Source organism: Brachyhypopomus gauderio, chromosome 7 (assembly GCF_052324685.1).
Source record: "Brachyhypopomus gauderio isolate BG-103 chromosome 7, BGAUD_0.2, whole genome shotgun sequence".
NCBI lineage: Eukaryota > Metazoa > Chordata > Actinopteri > Gymnotiformes > Hypopomidae > Brachyhypopomus > Brachyhypopomus gauderio.
The window spans coordinates 18,231,591-18,259,504 of NC_135217.1; the positions used below are offsets into that span (position 1 = coordinate 18,231,591).

Consider the following 27,914-nt stretch of genomic DNA (forward strand, 5'->3'; position numbering starts at 1 on the left):
TTGTGTAGCATTCATACATTTTAGTCGCATTAGACATTCACACAATTGTTAGACGAAGTGTTGCACCAAAGAATAATATGTTTACTGTCTGTGACGGAACCTCTCATGGTTCGGGCACACAGGTCGGTATTGGATCTCCCCTGTCCTTATTTAGACGAGCTACAATTGCGCAAGTCTAAGAAGTTATGCGTCGTATTTAAGTTATCCGAGTCGTATTTCACTAGGCGGCCTTAAATCCGCACCCATACTCACGACCCGGTTTAAGGAGACGGGAACTACCGCCCCTTGAGGGACAAGACGTTAATAACGATGAGTGGAATGACTCGGGGAGAAAAGTGAAACTACAATAGCTAAACCCCAGCCTGCTGCAAACTTCCTGCTGGCGAAAATGGTGGTCTCTGAACAGCGTCCGGCATAGACTTGATGTAGGGACCAACGGTACCGGTACGTTCACTGGTGTGCACGGTGTCGTTAGACCTGCAGCATATACGCCGCTGTCATTTGTACTGTGCAAACGTTAATTTGTAACGTGCAAAATAGTTTCACACGCAGGTTTCATGCGTGTAGGTGGGATAGCCTGTAGCACATTAGTGCGTCGTAAGTTAGTAACGAGTCATCAGGGCCCGTAAACGCTCTCGTGTAAAGTGTGACTTTACTGAGATCGTGTCTCGTGCGCTACAACGGAACGTTTTGTTTTGTAAACAATCGTTTGGTTCTGTGTTCGGCGCGCGTCCGTGCTGTGCGCCGAGTGGTACGCGCATGAGAAGATGGGCCGGACTTGGTTTTGGAATGGACATAAAGTGATGATATGGATCTGGAGAGGTGTTTTAAAAACGACATGCTGCTCATAGTGAGAATACCGCAGTGACACGGAGCCCCGGGGACCAGGATCTTATTGCTGGAACTTCACTTGAGTGTTTGCTTCGTAGCTACATTGTGTGTTGTTTCTGTGCGTTAAAAATTACTACAATAACATTTAGGGGCGTTGAAAGTAATGAATAAGTGTATTTTCTGCTTTGGTCTTTTTCGTTTTGATAACTGTGTGGAAAGTATTGGCTTAATTAGCTAAAATCAAATATATTAGCATTTGCACACTGATGCAACATTTGTTTGGTGACACAGATCTGTTTATTATTTTCTCTGTTCTATTAATATACTAATATTTTGTTGTTGTTTGTTAACAGGCATGAAGTTTCGACCTGACATTCTCAAGCACTGTAGATGCACAGTCATAACTGGACTATAGAGTTACAGGTGCTCTATACTTTGTTTACAGACACTGCCCATATGTACTGTTATGGGACTGGGCCGAGCTCTGTCTAGGCAAACCTTCACCTATAAGTAGAGTGTTGATCTTCATGTAACTGGATATCACACAGCCTGGAATTTAACCAGGATTAATTGGATGTGTATTGAAACGGCTTCTCCGCTGACTGTGGACCGAGAGAGAGAGTGACTGCTACGCGTCAACATGGGCAACTGTTGCTGTCCGCTGTCCACACCATGTGACCACACGGTGGACGAGACTCGGGGTCTGCTGAACTCTGACTCCAAGGCCCTAAGCTGTGCGGAGGGGGTCGAGGTTCAAGATAACAGCCTGCAGAAGCCGGTGGTAGAGGACGGGTACGAAATTGGGTTTTCGAAATCAGGTTTTCGATTTTAGTGGTTGTACCCTTTGTCGCTTCATGACTTGTGTTGTCATTGTGCTTGATGCAGAGTTAATCCACATCCATGGGTGTGACGTGAATTGTTGTTTCCGATCGATCTCGCGCTAAGCTTCCGTTTTCTTTTCCATCCTCAGTAGCAAACACGAGGGAGAAGAAGCAGAGCAGGAAGTGCTCACAACGCAGCCGGACGCTGTAGCCAGCGGTCCAGAAGCACACACGGAGAGCTCATACTCCTCCGTAATACAGAGTCTCCACACCCAGCACTCTCGCCCAGAACAAGCTCACCAAAGTGCCTCACCTGAAAGTGTGTGTGTGGCCACAAATGCTGCCATCCCAGGAGATAACGGAGAGGTCCAGGCCGAAGTCCCGGACCCACCCCAGAACTGTCCTGAAGGGCCCGTACGGACCGAAGAGACGGCGGAGACGGGAGTCGAGATGACCCACTGCCTGGTAAAGATGGATGAAGAAGTGATAACTGTGTCAGAAGTTGCAGCTGTAGAGGAAATGATCTTTCAGGAAGCACCTTCTGAAAATACAACCGAGGTACGAGACGAAAAGCAGCAGGAAGTGTCAGAGGCCAGTGGTGAGAAGGAGGAACCAGAAGCACCTGAGGTTTTGGTTCAGGACGATGCCACGGAAACGAAGGAATCGGCGTCGAAGATCTCGAAAACTGACCGACACGATGCAGAGGACCTACAGACTTTGACTGATGTAGCAAAAAATGCCGATGGTGCAGAAATGCAGTCGGCTGATTACAGCAGCGCAAAACCTCAGGAACCTTCATCAGTGCCCGTGAGCGAAACAGACTTTGTTGAGAAAGCTGTGAGTGCCCAGGTAAACGCTGAAGAGCCTGGCACAGAGCCTGCAGATGGTGTGGAAGACACACTTCAAGAGGACATGTCCTCCACGATGGTTGAAGTGAGGGAAGACGGCTCGCCTTCTGATGCTCAGGAACATTCAAAGCAGGCGTGTCCAGACCAGGAGCTGAGCGGTGAACCCACACCTCAAAACGCAAACAGTGGCCAACCAAACGACCTGGGTGATGTCAGGTATGAGATGAGTGTTGATGCTGCGCTGATGCTAGCACCACTCCAGGAGACGGAGAAAGAGACGGAGATGGAGATGGAGACGTCTCTGACACCGTGCGAGGAACCTTTACATACTGGCAGTGAAGCGGAGATGCAGCCTGAATCATCATGCAACATTAACAGGTGAACACATCTTCTAGAAAACCGAACTTGTGGGACTTAAAGATTTTTCTTTTTGAAAGAAAATATTTTAGAAGAGGTTTTTCTTTGTAATATAATTACCACATTTCAAAACACTGTGCACTTGTTTTCACACTGCTGCAGCTGTTTAAGGCGTTTAAGGCATTTAGCTAATGCTAAATCCAAAGGGACTCATGGTTATGACTGAATACAAACCGAAACAATTGAGGGTAAGATGCTCATCTGAGGTAATGGTGAGACTTGAGCACCCTTATCCACTGAAGTACCAATGCCCGACATACCTGGCGGGCATACATGTATTTTCATCTGCTTAAAAGTAGGGAAATTCATTTCAATATCAAATTTTAAATCTTATAGGTAATTCACTTTGAACTTTTACCTGATCCTATTTTCAAGATAAGGTTAAGCTGCCCATTAATAGCAAATACATTTTCATTTGGCATCAGTCCTGTGCTAATTGTGAAAGGCTAGAATTGCTTCATTTAGCCATGTGCAGTATACCTCAAAAACAGCCACTACACTGCCATGCAGTACTGGGCAGAAGTCACTCAGCAATAACCAGTCTTATATATAGTGCATGACCACGCAGCCCTAGATCAGACTGACATCTGTTTTAATCTCATCTCCTCTTTCTGGTACTAGCACTGCTGAGCAGGTGGATGAGCTCGAGTCCAGAGACACAGCAGCAGACCAAGAGAAGATCACTCTATCTATAGCCAAGGAACAGGAGGTGTCTCTCTTGAACGGCCTGGATTCCTTCACCCCTGCACAGAAGCCTGAATTCACTAAAACTCCTAGGTACCTCCTGCTGTTCACAAATAACACCACCAGGTGGAACCAAAGACTAAAATATCCTCCAGACAAGAAGTGTGGCTAATTATAGCACAGCCACCAACATGTTTTTACCTTATGGTCACTGAATGGAGTCCATGAACTAGCGGTGTCTATTGAAATGCAGAAAACACCATAGTGATACAGAGTTGAGAAGCAAAGTAATTCATTTATATGATGACTAGAAACAGCCTTCTTGCATAACATGGGCTATGTGAGAAAAATGTATCAGAATACACTCAATAAGGAGAGTATCTGGCAGCATTATTGAATGGGCACATATGTATAGCTCTGCCAGTATGTTTAACCACTAGTTATAGGTTTGCAGGGCATAGTACTTACTTTCATTCCACAATCACCAAAACCAGGTCAGTTTTACCAGCTGTTGTGATTAAATGCTTGGAATATTATATATATATATATATATATATATATATATATATATATATATATATATATATATATATATATATATATATATATATATATATAATATATATGGCCATGGAATCCTGTCTGGGTTCATTTATAGGTGTGGCCACTTTCCAAAAACCAGATTCTACAGGAAGTGGCAGAGTTGCAGTGTTGTTGTTTACATTACACCATCTTGAATCTGTTCTCTAGTTAAAATCCTTTGAGATGAAGGAACAGTGCCTTAGAAACTGCAGTCATTAACTGCACTTGTGCCATTGTGATTAATGATGTTTACCAGCGTGGGAAAGATAATCATGATGATGTATAACATCACTTTCAGCAATAAAGACAGGCTCAACGTTTCCCTTTTTACTTACAAATAATTCTTCCATTTTGGCAATACGCTGCCAGATTGTCTTTCCTGTGGTGCAACCTTCAGCCTGGTAGCAACACCCAGACTTTCCCTTTTGCAGTGATACTTCTCTGCAGGATGACACTGAGCTAAAATGCAAGGTTACAGGACCAAGTGAGGCTCTCTCACTGGACGAGCACACACAGGAAGAGGCGGAGCCCGAAGCCCAACCCAGTGAGCAGGAAGTGGAGGACACATCCAGTCTTGTCCAGGAAGTGTTGGTGGAAGAGGATACAGAAAGCCATAAGGGTCAAAAAGGAGAGATTATTCTCACCAGTAACCATGCCGTAGAGGTTGCAGTGATACCTTTGCCTGAGAATGAAATCTGCATAGACACGAAGGAGCAGGAGGAGTATGTTTCTGACATTAATATTTCTAAATATTAATGTATTTATAAATAATATTATTTGTTGTATGTGTAACGTGAATGGCATTCTGTCTCACGTTCTGTCACACAAGTGAAGACCTGTACCAGGGAGCTGGAGAGACCGGACCAGCGCCACCCAAAGAGACACAGCTGACGCCACTGCTGGAGTTCACAAGTATTCACCATTTTCTTTCTGGTTTAATGGTTGTGCATCTCCTCCAAGTGGAAACAGGGTAGCGAGCACACTCTGATCGTCCGGTATCGTTATTCCAATTTGGACACTTAAAAATGCGTCCTCGTCTCTACCACTAGAAGCTTTCATGGCTTTGAGACCTTTTTGGATTTTAGTTGATCGGCCTTGTAGAATCAACGTGGCATAAACTGTGGAGACATGTTGCTCTGTAATCAATGGGCCGTGTGTGCTACTTGTTTACTTAAACAGTTTGAAACATGATATCTTTACTCCTGCTACTTTTGACATTCACTTAACCACATATGTTAAAGTCCTCACTCTTATCACACACTGATCCTCCAGACTGAGCTTTGATTACTCACCGCATCTAAAATGTAAATGAAATGTTTCTGGTTTATGCTTATTATAGTTTTATGAGTTACCTAATGAGTCCAAGCAGAGATGTGAGTCTTCCTTACTGCTGTAAGGTGTGTTGGGTCCAGAGCAGTGACGTGTCCCTAACCCGTGAACCTGACCCGTGAACCTGACCCATGTCCCCTCCCCTCTCTCAGTCCCCGGGGCGGAGGAGTCTTGCAGCCTGGCCGCTGTTGTGGACATACTGGCCTATAGTGAGAGAGAGTGGAAGGGTAACACAGCAAAGAGCTCCCTCATCAGGAAGGTGAGGTAAACCTCCACCGCATCACTCACTGCAAGTTCAGGTAAAGGGACGAAAACCTTTACCGAGGAGACGAGACGGCGTCCATTTTTGAGTTAGTCCGACAGTCGTCCTGAGAAAAGGGCCTTTTGACAGTTTCACAAGGTCATGCAAGTTTCACTACCAATACATGTGCATTTTCACCAGTATATAATATGATGCAGAAAGAGGTGAATAACCATCTAGTTTAATGTGAGCTCCCAGGAGCCTCGTTCACTTGACAGACCGCTCCCTCGCACGCTCCCTCGCACGCACCCTCGCACGCACCCTCGCACGGTCCCTCACACGCACCCTCGCACGGTCCCTCACACGCACCCTCGCACGGTCCCTCACACGCACCCTCGCACGGTCCCTCACACGCACCCTCGCACGGTCCCTCACACGCACCCTCGCACGGTCCCTCACACGCACCCTGACACGGTCCCTCACACGCACCCTGACACGGTCCCTCACACGCACCCTGACACGGTCCCTCACACGCACCCTGACACGGTCCCTCACACGCACCCTCGCACGGTCCATCACACGCACCCTCGCACGGTCCATCACACGCACCCTCACACGGTCCGTGTCTTTCACTCAAACTCAGTGGAGCGGTAGCAGGCGTATGAGATGTTGAGCTTCCGTCAAGTGGCCTGACCTGATCTGTCAGTTGATCTGATCTGTCAGTTGACCTTGTAATAAATATCTATAGACTGAGTGCATTGCATTGGAATTCTTTTTTAACAAAAGCTTTAGTTTTGCCCTTACAAATTTGACAATTGTATTTTATATTGTGTTTAATGTTTTTTACACATCTACTCATACAGTTGATCAGTCCCTCACAGAACCTGGGTTTGGTGTCCATCAGACAACCTGCTGTTGTTGTTGTCTGGGCTGTGAACAAAGGTTGTAGGTGAACAATAAATCATTTGCGAGGCTTGTGAAGGAGATGAAACAGTAACAGCCATCAGTCAACACCATCATCTTGTAGGGCAGGAATTTCAGTGCAGAAATATCTCTAGTGCAGTCTAGACCCGAGCTGAACCCTAGACTCGCATGCTCTGCGCTAGAACTACATTGCTAGGGTTTCCACAGCAGGATACTGATGTCTGTCTGCCATGTGTGAACATCCTCAGGGCTACTCCGAGATATCCTGTAGTTTTAGCGGCCTGCGGCGGGTGAGAGGGGATAACTACTGTGCCCTGAGGGCCACGCTGTACCAGGTGCTGGCCACCACCACGCAGACGCCCGTCTGGCTGCAGGGGGAAGACTTCACGTCGGTGAGAACCCAGAAACCGCACCCACAGCATGTCTGCTGTCACAAGCCTCACACTCAGAGTAATGAATGTTGGGTGAGATCATCGCACTCGGGTCGGCCAATTCGCCTGAGGATGTGAAACCAAGCCCAGCGTGTAATGCAAAGAGGAAAATGCTTGATGTTCACTGCGTCTGGCTAAACAAACAAAACGCTGCTCTGCATATGAAAGAGACAAGGATAAAAAACATTTTATTTTCTTTAGAACTAATTTACAGCAGCGATGTTTGAAATGGGATACTCTGTTAGACCGTTTAATTAGAGAGGTTAGGTAGTTTGTACTGACTAAATATAGATTGCAAATGCATTGAACCCACTAAATTACTAATCTGTTGATAATTGGTCCTTTTCCCTAGTTGCCAGAGAAACTTGAAGTTCAGGAGCACCTGATTGGTGGATGGAGGTTCCCTGTAGAGTGCAGGAACGTAGGAGAGAAGGAGGATGATGTGGAGAAGCTTAAATGCTACATGGAGCTCCTGCAGAAGAAGGTAACCAATCATTTATACTGTTTCAGAAGATCATCCTCACGCAAGAACAAACAGGTTAAATAAAAAATTACTCGTGCTTAGTCATATTTGAATTCTTTTCTTAGTCATAAACAAAATTGTTCCAAACCTGTCATACAACTTACACACAGCACAGTCCCAAAAGAAAAAAACAGCATCATGGACTAATTAATTTTGTTTCATTAGCTTTATATGAATATGAATATTCATATATTCATGTTACAATAATTATTATTGTACAGTATATAACTTTTTACTTTGCTATTCTACCATGCTAGTCTAATTGCAAGAATAGCCATTCATCTCATCTCATCATTGACCTGATATGTCTTGACAGTGACATATTAGCTTTAAAATATATATATTTCCATTTTAATTAACACTTCGTGTTCATATTTACGTTTCCCAAGCCAATGTTAGTCCTCTAGAACACCTCATGTGCCACGTCACCCGTCACCACACCACCTCACGTTCTGACCATAATGGCCGCTCCCGTTTCAGTGACGGTGTGCGTGCGTTCTCACAGGGGCTGCTGGCTCTGTTCACGGGTCTCGCTGGTTACGTTAGGAGCGTTTGCTCCATGTGGTATTGCACAGTCAAAAAATTGACTTCTTGACGAAAGTATGAGAAATTTAAGATAAGAATACAAAAATGTTTTGGCTTTAAACCATTTTTGTTTTCATTGGTAGACATGCTAAGTATAAAAGATTAACGATTACACATTTTAGCTCATTTTTATTTCACTATATACAAAATGTATATAATGCCCCAGGCATTTTAAAAATGTGTTTCTTGTAGCAGATGTGAATAATTGATTGTAGGCGCTATGGTAGATTTGCCAGGAGTCGACATTAATTATTTCTCCAAGAGTCAACATTGCATCTCATGGTCTGACGAGTACTTGAGATGTTACGAGACCTTAAACTTGTGATGCACTTGGATCAGTTATGTGTACGGCCTTTTTTATTCAATGTTATTTTTTAGTGGCGGGCAGCTGCGGAATCGTGTGATCCGGAGGAGAAGCAGCGTGTGTGTGAACGGGCGTTTCAGGGTGGAGAGGAGGAGTACGGTCTTCTGGAGGCTCTGAAGCTCCTCATGCTGGCCAGGGCGGTGGACCTGTACGAGCAGATGCAGGCGGGACAGGACGTGCCCGTCTTCTGCTGGCTGCTGTTCGCCCGTGACACTTCCGAAAACCCCAGAACGTTCCTCACCAATCACCTAAGCCAGGTCGGCTTTGGCGGTGGTGTAGAACAGGTGGGTGACTTATCACATATGCAGTGATTATTCGTGCATAGTATTTGCACGACTATGTGCATGTGTCCTGTAATCACATACACGAGTAGAAATGGAATATAGCACAACATCTGTCTGAGCTTTTGTATTTTCAGATGTTTCAGGAAAAATACAAAATTAAACTGATGGGTTTCATGGTGAGGGAGCATGCATCTTTTCAGCACCTAAACAAAAATAGTTTCTGAAACATGTAATTGTACCTCCTGCCTGTAGGTGGAGATGTTTCTGCTGGGTTATGCCTTACAGCACACCATTCAAGCCTTCCGCCTGTATATGATAGATACGGAGGAATTTGTGACGCACTACCCTGATGACCACAAGCAGGACTGGCCCTGTGTGTCCATTGTCACAGAAGACGACCGCCATTACAATGTTCCCGTCAGGAAGCCAGTGCAACACCAGCGTAACAGTGATATCACTGTGCTCTTGCCTCTCACTAGCTGATTGGCCATGAACATGATTTTTTAAAGGTGATTGGAGGAGCAGACTTGTGTTTTTGTGTGTGTGTGTGTGTGTGTGTGTGTGTGTGTGTGTGTGTGTGTGTGTGTGTGTGTGTGTGTCGGCCCAAGTGCCGAAGTGACTCCTTAATTTCTGCCACTTTCTGGTTTATATTTTCTGGATGGACGTAGTTTACACGTAACACTTCTGTGCTTAGCTTAGAGCATGCAGCGAAAAACTAACAGAAGTACTCAGGGGTTTTTTGCAAGCCAAGTCTCATACTCAGATAGAATTCCATGGAGTGAGTAGTACCTTCAGTGCAATGCAGTGATTTTTGCACGGGGCCTCATTTAGAGATAGTGCTTAGGTTTTATATGAAAATGTGAGTTTACATTTAGTCCCAAAGTGTAAATTTGCACTATTTAGAACATCTTCGCAGTCTAAATATAGTGAGAAGGTTTTAATTATAAATGTACAACCTTATTAATATTACCATATAACACTGGCACAGTCTGACCCAGATATTTGTTACTACTGGTTTGTGAAGAGGAAAATACTTCATTATTGCACACTGTATACATAAATACATTTATTTAAGTAATAATGGATGGTTAAGCAGCAGAGTTCACATACCTTCTGAATGCAACCATGCCATTCATTATTCCAGCGGCAAAGTGACGTTTATCGAAGTCCTAAGGCTGCATTGTTGTAGAGTATGCAGAAATTTACTTATGTCAGATGAAGATCACATCCAGCAAAATTTATTAGTAACAGCTTGGATACAATGTGAACAAATCTAGTGTTTTATAGATGAGGAGGCAGTGCTTTGGAGGGATAAAAGAACACACCATTTTTTTTTTTTGCTGTTTTTTTTATGGTTCTTTTGCACTTCGGAGCTACAGCAGATACAAAGAGCCTTCCAGCAAGGTCAGGATCTGTTCTAACCTTCTGAAACACCTCAGGATGTAATGAAGACCTGGTGAGCTCTGTCGTCTGGAGAGGCTGTTGCTATTGTTCAGAGAGAATTCAGAGATCAGATGCCAACCAATCTTTGAAAAATATTCCAAAATATTGAGAATGGATTTTTACTTAAGGATAGCTCAGTATTTTTAGAACACTTTATTAATAGGGCTGCCACCACAACATATGAAGAACTGGCCCATTAGCACAGTGTGTCCTACCTTTACAGATGGTGGAAACTGCTGACACGTGTCTTAATGTTTTCCATGTTGTCCTCACAGAACCCTGGATAATTTAGTGGAGGTACAGAGGTACATAAAAGCTGACATATGGACTCTGATGGTTCCTGACTCTTAATGTAAACTTTATGATAATTTATCATTCATAATTTAATTGAAGATTGTTTTTCCTTTTGGTTTCTGACAAACACTGCCAAAAATGTAACTTTCTATTTTAGTATTAGTAGTACAGTATAACTATTTTAACAAAAATATCATTTTAAATGATAAATGGTGCTTCATAAACGTATGGGTTTAGGATTGTGAATTGCCAACTTCATTTTAAACAGTTAGTTTGGACGTCAGGTTTCTTTAGGTGTCAGGCCAGTTTTTATTGATTTTTTGTTTTTTTTTTCCTTTTTTAAAAATGACTACATTTTATTTAGAATTAACAGACTAAAATAACAGGTTAGATTCTGTATTGTCAAAATTTGGAATAAATGTAAAATGGGTGTGTTTTTTGTGATGTATTAAGTAGTTTATTTGTAGAAATATAAATAAAAAATATTTTATGACTAAAGTACACAGCGAATTTTTAAAAATATTAATAAGGCAACCAAATTAAGAACATATCTTTAGCCACATGTTTATCACAAACATTAAAATATTTTACAGTAAAGCCTAATCTTTTATAAAATGCAATATAGCATACATGACCCTAATTTTAACTTGAAAGGATTAGTTCAGTAAAAATATTTGATTTACTCAATGGCTAAATTTCTCCAAACGATCAGCCTAGACTAAGTAGTACAGAGCTCCTTGACTACCCAGTGGAACTAGGGTTCACATAGCAACAAGAAAAAGAAGCTTTTGGCCACCAATCAGCACCTTGCAAGCCATTTCCTGTAATTATCACACACACCTCGCATTGTAGAACTGAAAAAGATTAGCTTTTTATTGGACAGAGTCGTAGCTACAAAAATATTTCGCTTAGCTAAAAATAACTGCAGAAATCTTGAATAGTTTCATTTTGTAGGAAATGGATGTGTATTACTTCACGTACACATATGACCTTTCCAGGGAATGAAATGTGCACATATGTATATATAGTGAAAATTACACAGAAATGTCTAGATGTAACAGATTTTCCACAAGGGCAGTGAACCAGGCCTGCAGATGGATCTGTGGAAACATTTAGACAACAAATCTAAATCTTAAAACAGCACTTTGCATTTGCATCTGGAAAGCAATTCTAATTTACCGTGTTCAGAGTTGGATATAACCTTTCATTACATTAGCTGTGTTCGTCTGGATCATTCAGAGCACAACTAAGGACATTTGGACACCACACATGCCTTGCTTGGCCTTGGCTATAACTGAGGTAAGTTGGAAGATTTTGTAAATTAGATTTTTATCTAAACGATTCCCTTCAGAAGAATACATTCTGTGGAATAATTTATTTATTGCAATACAAAAATGGTGACCACACCATTTTCTGAACATAATATTTTTAGACGTCACAACTTATTTGAATATTCTCTGTACCTCTTCCAGATGTGTCATGGATCTTTTTACAAAAATATGACCACGAGAACACATCACAGGAACAATTAGCTAAAATACAGTATTTACTAAATAAGTTGTGTCTTGTGTCTTCCCAACAGCAGTAACCTTTATCTGGCTGTTTTCAGAGTGTGACACCATTTTGCCCCCTTTAAAGTGAACAGTGAAGTGCTTGCTGAAGAACATTGCTCTCTAATGCACACATGTCCATTTATTAGTAGAGGAGATTAAAATAACTGGGACTAACAACAAACAAATCACTAATCTGCGAAGAATATCCATAAAGGATTTTATGGAGGATTTAGGAACTGATGAAGACGAACGCTGACGTGACAGCAAGTCAAGACCCTCCCTGAATCCTCCCTGCAGCGTCACAGATTTCTTTTAAGTTTTAGAGTACACAATAAGATTCGACTCCTGACCTAAAACTTAAAAAAATGCTATATACAAGTTAAAACTTTGCTCCACAAAAATTGTAAAGAATACTGCACATTACTGAACTCTTAATATATGACCTATTAGTGTAATTATTAAATAAACTCGTGATTTTTTATTCAGGCAGGAAAGTTTCTTTGAGGGCAGGGGGTGTTTAACACACTAGAAAGTAGGATACTTTACATTTCCACTCATGTTTCTGAGACAGTAAAGTACTGAGTGAAACTTAGCAACTGCTCTTTTGACTTTGTATACACACAAACGTACGCACAACAGAAAGGGTGAAGGTCATAACTGATACATCTTAGACTGGTGCAATCCGGTGTCAGACAAAACATTTTTAACTATGAAAATTGTAAGTTCCACTCCTTTATTGGTCAATGTCTCTGGGTCTTTTTCCATATGTCATTAAAATATTTGTCAGTAAACGAGCTCTCCTGCTGCAAGACTTCCTTAAAACAAAGAAACAGCTAAAGAAATAACATGTACCAAGGCAGTTCTTTTCACACTTATATTTACAGTCGACCGTAGAAATCCAAACAAAACAAAATGCTCAATCTACCTCATTTATAAAAATTAAAAATATATACATCTAAAATCTCCTAAAACCAGTACCCAAAGAAAATCTATACATCCATATAGATCAATTAACTGTTGTGCGTTAACAGCTATTGTGCATTTAAGGGCAAAAACAAAAACAGCCAATCAGTTCAGCAGCAGACGTGTGACAGTCACAAAACCCCTCCCTGTGGAATCTGCTGGTGATTCATGTGTGGGGCATCATCTCCATCTGCAGTTACCGTACGATCAGTGCTATTGTTTTTGATAAATAAACAGGAAGAAGAGAGAGTGACACCGTCCTCCAGCCGCTTCAACCCCCTCCACCGTCTGGACCAGGTTTTGATCACTGGCCGCTGTGCAGGGAGTCTCGTCACAACTTCAGTGCAAAAGGACTCCGTTAGTGCAGAAAGTGCTGTAGCATATATACGTGCATTCAGGCTTTGTCTGATTAGCCAGGTGCCAGTGTCGTAGCTGTAGTCCCCTGCTAGCGTTGTTGCAAGAGTGGGAGGTTTCGAACGCAGCAGAAATTCCAACAGGCCGATTTAGATAACATTCCAAAACCGTGTTGCCAAGAAATTCAATCACTTCATCCTCGCCGACACATCAGACGTTCCACTATTCTTCTCCGCCATCGCCCCCCTTCCCCACGCACCCCCCTGCCCTCATTGTTAACCTTCAAAGCATCCTCAGTCTTCTTCCTGCCCCTCCTCCTCTTCCTCTGTGATCTCTTGGATGGCATCCAACTGCCTCCTGGACGGGCCTTCGCTCATGGGTGTAGTGTCAATGTCCTGCTCCTCCTGTACCACCGGCTCCGTGTCTGAACTCTGCCTCTGAGGGAGGGAGGAGGAGTCATTACTAGTGTTTAGATCAATCAAATTAAGATATTTTGGTTCAAATAATGCAGGCCAACATTTAAACCTGACGTATCAAGGACTAACTGATCACAATTAGTATCACACTACATAATCACGATATTGTGTTTTTTCTATGCATGGCAGGTCACCCTACATAAGGCTATGACATTATGACCTAATGACTTTAGTCTTTTTCCTATGTTACTACTTGCACATTAAAAGATGAATACATATTCCACAGTGGAATCAGACTGAAACTCAGAATCACTGCAGCTCTAACAGTGCCAATATGGGGGCTGTACTAAATGTACATTTATTAATGTATTGTAATGTATTGTAAACATGTAATTTGAATTCTTTATTTATGTGGTATAGGTACATTCGTCTTAAATCCATCTAGGTAAACTCATCTGCAGAAAGGTGCTCGTGCAATCGCACTGTTAGGCGATAAATAAGAGACGATGAGGGAAACCCCTGGTGTAAAACAGCCCATGCAACAAGCTCAGCTATTGAGCCATTTACTCACCTGCTGCCGGTACACGTAGCCGGCGCCCACGCCCACCATCACGGCTTCACCCAAGAAGCCGGCCAGCAGGGAGCCCACACCCAGAGTGGCACCATGCACCCTGCACACATGAATATGACCAAGCACCGTCAACCTTCCACACAGCACCCGAACGACCTGAATGTCCTGCCTTGCAACAAAATACCGATTACCAAGCTGAAGCACGTAAGCACAAACGCACATGAGGGATGTTACAAAATGCGTTGTTGCATTAAACAGTGCTCGAACCCTAGAGCTGTGCACCTGTAACGCTAGTGCTCACAAACAGCCTGAAGTTTTCAATAATTCAACATGGAGTCACAACTCCCAGCCTGTTTTTAGATGCCTAAACAGGAAAATCATCAGTGATGTCAGTAATTACTAAGTAATTACCAAGTAATGCATTACTCTAATCTTACCACTTTGTTCAGTAATGAGTAATATAACGAGTTACTATTTCCAGTCCAGTAATCAGATTAAAGTTACTTATCCAAGTAACTGTGCGTTACTATTAAAATTTTCCTTAGTAAAAAAAATATATATTTGCTTTCTTCTTGACTCAGTTATACTTTTGCGTCTGACCGTAGCGCGCACGCTGCGTGTGAACCTGTGAGAGCGTGAGCGCGTTCACGTCTTTATGTGCAGTGTTGTCCGTAACGATATGTGGTAGTGTAGAGAAATACCCCTCACAAACAGGGGAAGGAACATTTACCTGACGAATTTCAATGTTGCATTGTGTTCCAGGTTTGAAAGGGCTGGAATGCTTAAAAATGCTTGAACTTGTAATTGCAATTCGTTTCACAACAAATACTGTACATTTACAAATCGTACCGCACAGCAACACAAACAATGTCAGGAGATACATTGTTACGGTTAAAAATGCACTTCCAATAAAGTGAGTATTGGAAAAACAAATTTTGCTGCTGAATGTAACGACTAAATAACTTGTAATCTAACGTAGTTACTTTTAAAATCAAGTAATCAGTAACATAACTAAGTTACTTTTTAAAGCTATCTAAACCATCACTGAAAATCATAGACTGCATGACATCACATTGGCTCAGCAGAGAGGATCCTGGGAATGACAGATGGGCTTTGTCATCAACACATTCAAGTTGGTGTTCCCTAGGGATTCATGACAAATTAAGGTGGGAGGGCACTTTCAATGTCAATATTTAACACTGACATTAATAATACATGCATAGTACAACCATTCAAAGCGTTTATAGACTTAGGCATACTTGTATGATGTATGAGTGTGTTTTAACTACCTGTAAACACAGCTAGTTATATATGCTTTACAAATATATTTCTACGCTTAAGTATGTGCATAAAGACTTTAAAACTACGGGAAGTTCCCTTGAGGCAAAAGAAGAACTTCCTACCAATACAGCAATACTGGACAGAAAAGGAGAAGCTCAGAAAACCACAAACAAGGCTCTACGTGCCATTTGCCGCTCTACGTGCCGCCTGCTGTGCTACGTGCCGTCCACCGCTCTACGTGCTGTCCGCCACTCAACATGCCGCCGGCCGCTCTACGTGCCGCCGGCTGCTCTACGCGCTGTCCGCCGCTCTACGTGCTGCCCGCCGCTCTACGTGCTGTCCGCCACTCAACATGCCGCCGGCCGCTCTACGCACCGTCCGCCGCTCTACGTGCGGTCTGCCGCTCAACGTGCCGCCGGCCGCTCTACATGCCGCCCAGCGCTCTACGTGCCGCCCGCCACTCTACGTGCCGCCCGCCGCTCTACGTGCCGCCCGCCATGCCGTCTGCCGCTCTACGTGCTGTCCGCCACTCTAGGGTCCAGGGTCTTTCCGCTCACCCCAAGTAGGGAAGCACGATGAGGCTGGTGAGCAGCACGGCGATGCGCAGCACTGAACTGGGAGCCAGAACAAACGTCTTCTTCAGGGTCATCAGCCAGCCGGTCAGGTGGGCCCGGATAGTCACTGCAACGAAATTACTGGCTTAAGATTAGGATCGTAATAGATTACATCATCTTAATACATAATACGTAATAGAATACAAATAGAATCGTAACAGTAAAGGCTAAACGTTACAAACAGACAATACTGTGGCGTAGCTGCAGTGTGGGGGCGGAGCTAGAGGCTCGGACCTGGCACAGGGAAGAAGGAGAAGATGCAGAGTGGAGCGATGCAGAGCTGAGCAAACGCGGCGTCCACCCCGATCACGTCCACCAGGAGGCGCTCTGACACGCCGGGGGTCCAGAACACAATGAAGCACAGCTAGAGAAGAATACAGGCAAACACACACACACACACAAACACACACACAAGCAAGAACCCATGAGAACAAATGCTCTTACCCAGCACTTTGAATTAGTCTAAACAACTGATTTTTCCATAAAGCATGCCATAGGCACCCTCTATGTGCATACAGATCCCCCCCGACCAAACCTAGGGGGTGTGGCTGTCGGACCCTAAGCCACTCCCCCCGAAACTCAGCCCAGGCCACAAAGCTTCCAAACAAAGTTATTGAAGCGGGACAGGCATGGGTTGAACCCACAGCAGGCGCCCCGGCATGCCGACATCAAAGGCATGCTGTCTCATCGCCACAAAGTCCAGCGGTTTTGATTGTTTTTCCTGTAATGTCCTCTGGCCACACAGTTTGACAAAGTCGAGGCACAGAAAACAAAGCCACTGACAAGACTACAAGAAGCTCCTCTGGGTGTTACCTCCCAACTAACAAATGAGACTAACAAGTACAAACAAAGACAACAATCTGGCCTGTGTCAGCATGTTTAACTGTGGTTTTGACGATTTATGAGAGTGTATTTTGGTAAAACTTTGAACCTTTATGGGAATACCAGCTTTACTGTGTCTGTTGAACACAGGCCTGGCACTCTGGAGGAAAACACAGCTGCCTAAATAACATTAAACCAGTAAAACACAGGTTGCTGCTGTCTGGTCTCCCCATATTTTTTTTATGGTGATGACAAGGCGTTTTACATTGAATCTGAATCTGGCATGTATGATAAAAATAAATAGTAAAATTATAAAAATTATGACGAGATGGAAAGCGGTATTATAAAGCACAAAACGAGTTTGGGAGATTTTGATAAACGCCACCTGATTTATCCTCAGTTTATTACCAAGTTCAGCACAACGAACCTCGGGGTGTTACACCAGAATCATCACTCTCTTCTGGTCTGTGGCCCTGGAGGGCTGGAGTCGTGTGCCAGTGATAAATGCTGAGTGTTTTCCCCTGAGCACTGGTTACATGTGTTATAAACGGACCCCGCCTAAGCCCCAAGGTGCTGTCTGCTTATTGGTCTATGAAACAGGAATTTTGTTTCTTTGCCAGAACTGTTGGTTGTCTCTATTGCACCACTCCACTGTGCCCGAATTGAGAAATTTAGTATTTTTCTGATGTATGCGAGCATTTTGAAACAATTACAACACAACAGAACAAACGTCCAATAAATACATCCTAAAAAATGCAAAAAACGTATCAGTAGTCTTCGCTGACTTATTCAATTCAGTTCACCACCTTCCTGGTTCGTGTCTTGCCATGTTAATTTTGGCAAAACAGTCAGATACAGAGTAGCAGGAGAGAGTATTTCCATCCCTAATGTCTGCGTTTTACGCATTATACCCATAATGCACCGAGCTGGATTACATACAAGCTCTGACCTGTAAACACAGGAGTGAATGATTGACTCCTCTCAGCTGGCGAAGGACACCCTGTCAGCTGGCGATACAGGAACCAGCTCTTTCCTCTGCTACCAGCAAGCGTAGTAGAGTTCGGTGTATCAGGTCTTTTGAGGTCAGTGTTTATCAGTCACTGAACTTCAGTGTTTGTCATTCTTCTCCTCTGCCTTCACATGCAGAACATGCAGACACAAGCCACAGGTGGTAAACAACCCAGCGGAAACACTTGTGGAGACTGCTGTAGGCCTTTTTTAATGTCTATTTTTTTAAACAAACAATGACAACTACCGTCATCAGCCTTTATTGTTCCTGACTAATAAGAAACAGCCGTTGCTCCTAATCCTGAAAAAGAGCTTAGCTGACGCTCTCAGCTTCCAGATCCAGCTCCCGTTTCCCTGGAATTGACACACGCAAGGCAATCCGGACAAGAAATGACATGCATGGCTTATCGGTTTGCCTCCGGTCATGTCTCAGAGGTGGGAACGGTTCCGTTGACTGAACAGGCGTGCACTCCGCTGAATGCATGCGTGTGTGTGTGTGTGTGTGTGTGTGTGTGTGTGTGTGTGGGAGGGGGGGGTTCACCATATGATGATCACAGAAACGTAGGCTGCATGATAGAGCTAGTTAAACAGAACCTGTTCTCCTCAGCGAGCAGAGAGGATCCAGACCTGTGCTGTGTGAGCTGCGGATGTCACGGTCCAGGTGACCCAAGCAGGCGTATAGTTTCATTCTCAAGTGATACATTCAAGATTTTCCTCTGTTGTTTTAGCAATAAGCCAAATAAAGTATATTGAACAAAGACTACAAAACTGTCAATTAAAAACAAATAGGATGACAATTCTTACCATCAATGAGAGGGTAAAGCAGGCGAACGTGAACCTCTTGATATGAGATTTGGTCACTGGAATGCCACCTGTTAATTTGTTGCTGGGGTTATTCTGCTTTAGAAAGAGGAAAACAAAAAAATAAACATTTAGTTAATCTGCAGCAGCATATGATATATGATATGATATGATATGATATGATATGATATGATATGGCCCCTACGGGGCACCTCCTCTAATCTCAGTCTCGGTGATAAATCTCAGTTCTTAGAACCTAATTAAACGATCCATTATATTGTTTATGATGTAAAAAGTTTCAAGCCTTTGCTGGATAACAGCCTGAGCGGCCCACTGATCTTCTAACAAGGTTTGGGAACGTTATCATGGTTCATTAAATTTCAAGGACCTCCCAAGACTGAACACATCATGTGACTTGTACACAGTGCTCCGCTAAAACTTTGATTTCAGTGCAATTCTTTGCATGATGCAAACATAAAAAGACAGCAAAAAACCTTATCTGCATAAAGATGAACCTGGCGATCATGTGCTCATATGGCTCGAAAGGCCAGGAAAAAAAGGTCAAGAAACAACGTGTGCCAGACAACGCCTCGGCCTCGGCCTCGAGACTCTCAAAGGACACTGTGTCCTTGTGCTGGAAGGCCAAACCCAAACAAGTGATTCATCGCCATTCCACGACGTTTCTATCACCACACAGGCCAAGGGCTGAGTGTTAGTCAAACTGTCGCCCTCAAACCTACCCCATGTAATTACAGTCACCTTTAAAGAGGCGTTTTTATGAAAAACACACCAGCTGAGACAGGCAGTGGGAGATGATGCTGGTGAATTCCTTCTCAGGACAGACATGGGCATGTTTTGATTCAAAATGATGACAAAGCTCATTAGCAAGAAAAAAGAAAAATAATGAAATTGCATCAACTCTCTGACATAACTTATACAACCCTGCTGAAATTCTTCATCGTTTTTTTCCCCCCCAAAACCCAGCATTCATTGCGTCTCTGTAAAAACAAAGCAAACCTGTATTTCCACGCACTGCCGGTTACCTAAATAATAAGCAGGGCTGCGTTTCCTGCGGTGCCAATAGAGGGTGCTCAGAGACGCACCTTGTCAAAGGCAGGGAAGATGGCCCGTAGCTCCGTCAGCCAACCATAGGGCATGTGGCCCACGGGGTAGGTGGCAGTGAGCACCGCCACGGCCTGCCGACACAAACACACCGGCAGGTTGAAGCGGAATGTGACCGGTCACGGTGACGGGGCCCAAAGCATGATGGGAAACACCGACCTCTGTGGATGCGGCGCTGCCTTTGAGGTCACGTGACACGAACAGGTTGACGATGGGTCTGCTGATCCTCTGAGTGGCCAGAATGAGGGCCAGCGGCCACCAGAAGCTCAACATCTTCCTGATGGTGGTGTCCCCCTAGGGAGCAACGCAAATAACGTCTGGATCACTCCTGATCACTCAAATAACGCCTGGATCACTCCTGATCACTCAAATAACGTCTGGATCACTCCTGATTACTCAAATAACGTCTGGATCACTCCTGATCACTCAAATAACGCCTGGATCACTCCTGATCACTCAAATAACGTCTGGATCACTCCTGATCACTCAAGTAACGTCTGGATCACTCCTGATCACTCAAATAACGCCTGGATCACTCCTGATCACTCAAAATCCAATAGTTCACATTCTGGAAATTCTGGAAGTAAATAATCAAGGTGCAAATGTGCATAATTGCACTAAGTAGCAGCTATTACACCCACAAAATAACTGTGTCATAATCGCATTCATTACCGCATAATGACAACTCCAATAAACATTAAAGGATGAACTGATGCGTGACTATTAAAATTTTTCCGAATGAATGCTGTTCCCACTTGCATGCAAGTAAATGTAAAGTAAAAAGTTCAACAGTAATATACAGCATTAGCATATTTGCGAAAATGTATATATACTTAGCCATCGCGTATTGCTATATCTGCATAGAAGACAATGTCACTACTCTGTCTCAGTTTCATCTGCGTACCCCCATCTCTGGGTGGCTGGACTCAGGGATGCTGTCGTGGACGGTGCAGTAGTAGCCCAGTCCCACCACGGAGAAGCGCACCAGCGCTCCCATGTACAGGGACAGGATCGGGATGAGCAGCGGCTCCGTGCACTCCAGCTTGCTGTGGAGCAGGATGGCCACGAAGACAATCTGCAGGAGAGGGAGACGTGAGACGCAGCGGTTGCACGCACGTGCGCCACAACCTGCGTTTACACGAGCGTCGATGCAGGAGCTGAGACTTTGGGGAATGTTATTCACGTCAAGCATTCACAGTGCTAGGAGAAATCTACAGTGCATTGTGGACAAAAACGGCCATCAAAGGTCAAGCCATGAAGCAGCTATTATTACAATACAAAGCGCTGGGCTGTTTGATTAGGGCAGAGTTCTAGGCAAATGTAATCGTAGTGGACTGCAGCAGAGCTGAGAGGGGCTTGCGTCAAGATTCTGACTCGGTGCTGATTCAGCACTGACTATCCACCTCCACAACTGCTACAGAACAGCCCAGCGGTTCTTCGGCTAGTGTCTGTGGTGCAGAGGGAAATGCTCGTTCGAGAACAGGGTTTTAACTCTGAGAGCAGGAGACCTGCCGGCACGTACCTGGGCCACAACGTCGGAGATGGAGGCAGAGCCCACCAGGAGACTGTGTTTGTGCTTCAACAGAATGCCGGCGTGAATCCATGCCTTCGGAAGGAAGAGGAAAAACAAAGCAAATGTTATTTCCTGTCTCACCTCACAAGGGAGCTCACAGCCTTCGCGACTCGAGCACGGCTCCTCTCGATCCGGCGTCTCTCGAGAGACAGGGGAGACATGCCTCATCACGCTTTTCTGTACTAGCACCCGATGGTGAGACAAACTCCCACTGCCTGTCCATACAGTGGAGTCCCATGCAGAGTTCAAATGTTAGCAATCGTCGTGTACTGCAGTCTGAAGACCCAGCAATTCAGCTAGCACTTCAACGACCCCTAGCCACTTCAATGACCCCTAGCCACTTCAACGACCCCTAGCCACTTCAACGACCCCTAGCCACGTCAGGACCCTTCATTCATCACTAATCCTGCACCTATATGCATATTTACATAGATACTTACAATAAAACAACAACAAAACACTGTGGTTTGTATTCTTTCTGATAAGGGTTCTAGCTTAATGGTATCCTTAAGCTCTTGGCATATGTATTACTATAAAAACTTCTTCCATCTAGACAAGGACACACAGATAAATGCTCCAAATTTACACAGGAATTCAAGAATAATGCTTTATTCCATATGAGATATGCGTGAACCTCAAAACCTAAACACATGCATACGTATGTATATTATGCAAGGCATACACTTAGACTGAGTGTTAGCAACACGCTTATATTCCAGTATGAACACGACTCAGCCAAGCATATTACAGAATGTGTAATATTATCAGATGATTGTTGAAACAATCTATTGATACATGATACCTAAAAAAACCGCAGACTTTATGGTACTAGGAACATTTTTGTAGCCTTGACATGGTAGTGAAATAATAAAACATTACAGTAAGAAAGTTTGCTCTAAGCTTATGTGGGAAAGATGATATGTAGATACAGTATGTTCATAGCTCCAGTATGGATCATTTGAGGACTATGCCCAGTGCATTTCAGAGCTTCTGAAGTGTCCTGTGCACTTTTCACCTAACAGAGCAGAAGTGAATTTGCAGCCGACCCCCAGGCCAGAGACTCTTACCATTGCATCCAGTAAGGGGAAGACGGCAAGGTAGAGGAAGGCTCTTCGCGTCTTGTTCCCGACGGACTCGTCCACTTGGTGGAGCTTGTTTATGATGTAATACCCCAGGTCTGTGTAAGCTATTGCACAACAACACAACTTGTAATGGACCTTGAAACTAATAAAAGGTCATTGTAATGTCAGTAACTGGTAAAGTCAGTTTTGTTTATATCAAAATAAAGGTTCGTGCCTTTTAGACACATTTTCATCTAAACATGAGTGTACAACATCACTGCTCTACAGTGCAATGGGTTCAAATGTTCACTTAACAATTTCCTTTGGTATTTTATACATTTCATAATTAATACTAAATTATTAAAATCCTTTGCAATATTTTAGGAATGTGTAAGGTTCCTGTGACCAGGGCCCAACCAAACATATTCAGTGCACAGCAGGGATTTCAGCAGTGGGATTCCAGCATTACTCAAGTTTCCTTTTTCAAACTGAAACTGAAGTTCACATCTGTTAAATTGTACTGGAGTATCACATGATGCAATAAAACCGAACTATGGAGTCACATCACATGTTGCATAATGATGTCCCACTGGCATGTAAAACTGCATTTTGATTAGTGCCTTCACTCTATTTGACTCAGCATATAAACCTGTTCTTCTGAACACATTTTTTACAATCAGCAGTCACCATTAGTGTGACAGTTCAGCTGAATAGCCATTGAAAGGCATAGAATGCCCAATCTACAGTGGTGACTGAACCAATAAACTGATATTTTGCTCAACAAACTGCTTAAATAGGTACAATAATATTCAGTATTTCGCTTCCAGAGTACTCATTAAATTGTCTAAACCCACTGAAAAATATCTAAAATATCTCCCCAGAATACACATAAACACACCTATGAGAACATGGAGAATCATAGCTATGATACCAGCCACCGCCATGCAGAAAACAGCCTTGTTCCTGTCTCTCTTGCTGTGTACAAGCACCAAGCCGACGCTCTTAAAGTCGCCCATGGGCCCGGTGAAGAACTTCATAAGAGAGTACGCCAGTCCGTAGCTGGCCAGCATCTCCACACGGTCCTCCTTTACTGAGGCAATGCCTCTGTTTAGGGCCTGAGAACAGACATGAGAAACACATGAGTCATCTACTCAATATCTCTGACACTCTCTACCCTGGACCTAAACAAGCCGAAGAAGGGGTTAGGGAGGAAGGGAATCTTTCTGCAGTCAAAAGTCTAGCAGCACAACCTTCACCTCCTCAAACTAGCAGAGCTGCAGCAAACCGGATCCACATTTCTTTACATTTGGGAGAAAATACATTCATTTTCAGTCCATAAAACCACACGATACCTATTAGCTTTTGCCAGTTCTCTCTTGCCAGCAAAGTTTGCCGGTTGAAGGAGCCACGCACCACATCGCATGGGTTTGTTCCACTTCAGCATCCCACACAGAAATTCCACAGACAAACTTAATTACATAGGAATAATTTACAAGTCTACACAATGGCGTAGGGTAGCATATTGTCTCCGCTCGACCCGGTGCGTGCACAAGCATGAACGCTGACACACCCACATCCGCACATCACACACATCCACATCACACAAACACCCCACGAAGCTCCTGATCCTCCACTCAAACGCAAAAGCGGCAGTCCCCCATTACGCTGTGTGTTTCCCTTTCAGGTGTCTCTGTTAAACTCCACACAGCCGTGCGAGAGACCACTTCTATTAATACACATTCCCATTATGTAAGATTAAACCTTACGCTATCTAACACACACAACGACATTTATATAACTGGGCACTCTCTGTCTCTGAACAGAAATAGTATGAGAGAAGTATCAGGACACGCAGCACCTGAGATTCAGTACTGCAGACACATTGGTCTGGTGGACTAGAGAGTGGTATCGTAAGTACTTAATCCCAATTTGAATTGCATCCAAACTCCAAGCACTTTTGCCCATGGACACTACTGGACATTGCAATATGTTTACCCACAATGAATGAGAGCTAACCACATTTAGTGGTCATTGCTAACATCTGAGCTTGTACAATATTTGAACATACAACTGCAATCCCAACTCCATTAAAAAAAGCTACTGGGAAAAGTGCCTATTTATGAATGAAACAGACTTAGTTACTCCAGTGTACTATGTCACTACTATGTTAAATCATACTCATGGTTGTCATTTACAGCAATTAGCTCATCAGAACCCACTCCCGTCCCCAACATACCACATCAGGTACTAGAACTGAGAGAAAACTGCAACACACTGAAGTCCCCAGGACTGAGGTTAAGAGCCACTGCGTTTAATCCCGCGGTCACGTCATACGCGCTTTAAATCTGATTGCGCCTATATGCGTAATTTTACGGTATTTTGCGGCTCACCGCATGCTAAGGCTGTCTAAGGACAGAGAAACACTTTACTATTATTTAAAGAGCTTTGGTGTAGATACGCATTACTTTACTTGATTTGACTCATTTACTTGCATCATTAAACACAATTAGTAATGTATTTCAATTGCTTAATAAACACTGAACAAAATAGTTAGTTTATTGTAGGGCTTGACTACCAGTAACAACGCGGTATTGCAATGCTGCAAATGTTCAGAGGGGGTTACTCAACAATTCCACTGCCAACAGCATTCTTTGCTGTATACAAGTTTTTAATAAATCTACATTTAAGTCCTAGTATTTGTAATGATGTTTAAATGCCGGTTTAACTCTGAGAGTGTGGTTTCCTGAATTTTCCCAAAAGTGGTAGTCTTTGTTTATCCCCAGTGCAAATGTAGACAGATTCTACTGTTCCATTTTCCAAAAACCCACATAAAAATCCCACAAGTCCTAAGGGCTTGGACATACATTTCTCAGAAATTTCCCATAATGCAAAAATAACTCCACTATTGCATAAGATTATCAAACCTGAACTCTTATCATAATAAGATTGGGCAGGTTTCACTGTACCATTTCCTCAGAAATCAATTTTATGTTTCTACTACAGTTAGGCAAATTAAAGCACTCCTGTCACATAGGTTGAACTACATAACAGTATGTACCCTTAACTATCATCTGTAACGTGCCACAAGTTTAATTTGCCTGATTGTAGTATGAACATAAAATGGATTTATGAGGAAAATGGTACAGTGAAACCTGTTCAAACTTACTATGGTGATAGTTAAGGGTGCATACTCTCATGCAGAGACGGAGTGGCTAATCGGGAGATTCGGGAGGATTCCCGTTGGGCCGGCTCATGTCAATCTCTAGTTTGGGCCGATTGGGAGTGAAAAATAATTTAGGGCTGGATTTGGGCATGAAACTCCTGGGCTGAACAAGGGGCCCACTCCGGCCCTGCTCTCATGTAGTACTGGAATTGTTTTGGCATTATGGGAGAATTCTGAGAAAAAGATACCGAAATTAAGTCCATACGACAGTGTTAATTCGTCTAAATGTAGTATGAACATAAAATGGATCTGAGGAAATGGTAGAGTGAAACCTGTTCATACTTACACCAATGACAGTTAAGGGTTCATACAGTCGTGATGTAGTGGAATTGTTTTGGCATTATGCGAAATTTCTGAGAAATGTATATCCAAGCCCTAAGGCAACACTTAGGACTTCAATGTGGATTTTTGAAAAATGGTACAGCAGAACCTGTCTACATTTGCACTGAGGATAAACAAAGGCTACCCACTCTGGGGTGGTGGTAGAATTTTTTTGCCATTTCAGATCATTCAGATGAATAGGAAACCAAAGTCTCAGAAATAAACATGCATTTAAACATAATTACAAATACAAGGAGGTACATGTAGATTTATTAAAAACGTATATAGTCATGGAGTAACCCCCTGTCCTGAACATTTGCAGCATTGCTATACTGCTATACGTTATTACTGGTAGTCAAGCCCTACAATAAACTTAAGACAAACATTAAATCTATTTTGTTCAGTGTTTATTAAGCAATTGAAATACATTACTAATTGTGTTTACCAAGTACTTATGAATGTAGAGAAAGTGCGTATCTACAGCAAAGCTCTTCAAAAAACAGGGAAGTGTTTCTCTGTCCATAGACATCTTTAGCATGCGATGGCCAGCGAATTACCGTAAAATGAAGGCGCAAGAAGATTTAGAGCGCGGATAGATTGACCGCGGTCTATTAATCACATGAATACACCTTGATACAGCAAACACTGTCATGTAGCCTCCAAATGACCTAATCTCAATTAGTCATCACACTTAATTAAAGTTTAATATTCTAAAAGCAGAGGGTCCCTGTTCTGAAGGTACCAGATCCTACACTTCCATGTTCAGCCTGACGAACATAACTCAGTGTTGAAGGGCTCGATAATCAGTCCACATATTGAAGGATCGCTCCCGAAGGAAAACTGACACTGTGAAGAAGGAGCACCCCAGCACAGGGTCTTAGGAAGAACTACTGACTACAGACTACTGACTACTGACGCGGTCCGAGAAACCTTCAAACGGATCGACGTCATCACCAAATCCGGGATACGCGCAATAACGGTTAATAAAATCTCAATAATGAAACAGTATAATAAAATAACGGCGCCTCGGCATTCACATGTTTGTAATTGCGTTTAGCGTAGTCCGATGGGAAGCTTAGGAAATAATGTATTCGCCGGTGTCTTCTTACCTGTTCTCCGAAATCGATGGCTATGTTGGTGATAGCCAAGGGCAGCAGGAACCGCGTTAGAGACCAGTAGGACGTGAAGGATGTGAGTTCTACCATGGTTCCGGAGCGAAAGCCTGGACCCGCCGTACACAGCCGGTTCCCAGTAGATCTGAAGCTCTCCGCAGTGCTGGTCGCCGAGCTAGCGGCCGTGCAACCTTCTCCGCGTCACCATCATGCAAAACGGATCGGTACCAGAATAAACCAGAAGGTCACCCAGACACAAACCGACCCGGTTCACCCGCAGACAGATCTACAGATCTGAACAACACGGACGGGAAGATCGGCGTTAGCTCCGGATCGCTGTGTGTGTGAGACTGTGTGCTTCTCCAAGGACACTTAACGTCAGGAGTCAGTGTGCTGTCATATTCCCCGTTTTTAGAACACACGTGGGGCGGCGCGACACCGGCCCCGCCTCGCGCCCTCCGCGTCACCGCCAGGTTCGAGGCGCGCGCGAGCCTGCAGCTGCGCTCTCTGCTCCGTGT

At 43.5% G+C, this 27,914-nt stretch overlaps 2 protein-coding genes across 6 annotated transcripts; one reads left to right on the forward strand and one right to left on the reverse strand.

Moving 5' to 3' along the window:
- Nucleotides 1-33: 33 nt before the first annotated feature.
- LOC143519128 (uncharacterized) lies at nt 34-10,635 on the forward strand. 4 transcript variants are annotated; one of them, XM_077012240.1, is made up of 11 exons: nt 34-444; nt 1,185-1,623; nt 1,802-2,878; nt 3,539-3,694; nt 4,615-4,905; nt 5,013-5,095; nt 5,665-5,771; nt 6,926-7,069; nt 7,461-7,592; nt 8,595-8,864; nt 9,117-10,635. In XM_077012240.1, the coding sequence occupies exons 2-11, from the start codon at nt 1,472-1,474 to the stop codon at nt 9,345-9,347; spliced, it is 2,643 nt and encodes an 880-aa protein (XP_076868355.1). In that variant the 5' UTR covers nt 34-444; nt 1,185-1,471; the 3' UTR covers nt 9,348-10,635. The 4 variants fall into 4 exon arrangements, with proteins under 4 accessions (XP_076868355.1, XP_076868358.1, XP_076868356.1 ...); XM_077012243.1 differs by having other exon boundaries at nt 1,805-2,878; XM_077012241.1 differs by lacking the exon at nt 34-444 and adding an exon at nt 493-949.
- A 234-nt stretch (nt 10,636-10,869) lies between these two features.
- ankha (ANKH inorganic pyrophosphate transport regulator a) lies at nt 10,870-27,827 on the reverse strand. 2 transcript variants are annotated; one of them, XM_077012244.1, is made up of 12 exons: nt 27,394-27,827; nt 23,639-23,855; nt 22,747-22,865; nt 21,629-21,712; nt 21,011-21,181; nt 20,266-20,400; nt 20,088-20,180; nt 18,988-19,083; nt 16,588-16,717; nt 16,297-16,420; nt 14,459-14,558; nt 10,870-13,908 (listed from the first exon to the last, which is right to left on the reverse strand). In XM_077012244.1, exons 1-12 carry the CDS (start codon nt 27,487-27,489, stop codon nt 13,765-13,767), a joined length of 1,509 nt encoding a protein of 502 aa, XP_076868359.1. In that variant the 5' UTR covers nt 27,490-27,827; the 3' UTR covers nt 10,870-13,764. The 2 variants fall into 2 exon arrangements, with proteins under 2 accessions (XP_076868359.1, XP_076868360.1); XM_077012245.1 differs by having other exon boundaries at nt 18,988-19,080; nt 27,394-27,825.
- Nucleotides 27,828-27,914: the final 87 nt, after the last annotated feature.

Coding starts and splice junctions, on each gene's coding strand:
- LOC143519128 (XM_077012240.1), top strand. CDS start 1,472: ATGGGCAACTGTTGCTGTCCGCTGTCCACACCATGTGACCACACGGTG. Junction 4,906..5,012: donor GACACGAAGGAGCAGGAGGA/GTATGTTTCTGA, acceptor CTGTCACACAAG/TGAAGACCTGTACCAGGGAG. Junction 5,096..5,664: donor GCCACTGCTGGAGTTCACAA/GTATTCACCATT, acceptor CCCCTCTCTCAG/TCCCCGGGGCGGAGGAGTCT.
- ankha (XM_077012244.1), bottom strand. CDS start 27,489: ATGGTAGAACTCACATCCTTCACGTCCTACTGGTCTCTAACGCGGTTC. Junction 16,718..18,987: donor GCTTTACCCTCTCATTGATG/GTAAGAATTGTC, acceptor ATTCTTCTCTAG/CTGTGCTTCATTGTGTTCTG. Junction 14,559..16,296: donor ATCGTGCTTCCCTACTTGGG/GTGAGCGGAAAG, acceptor TCATGTGTGCAG/GGTGCATGGTGCCACTCTGG.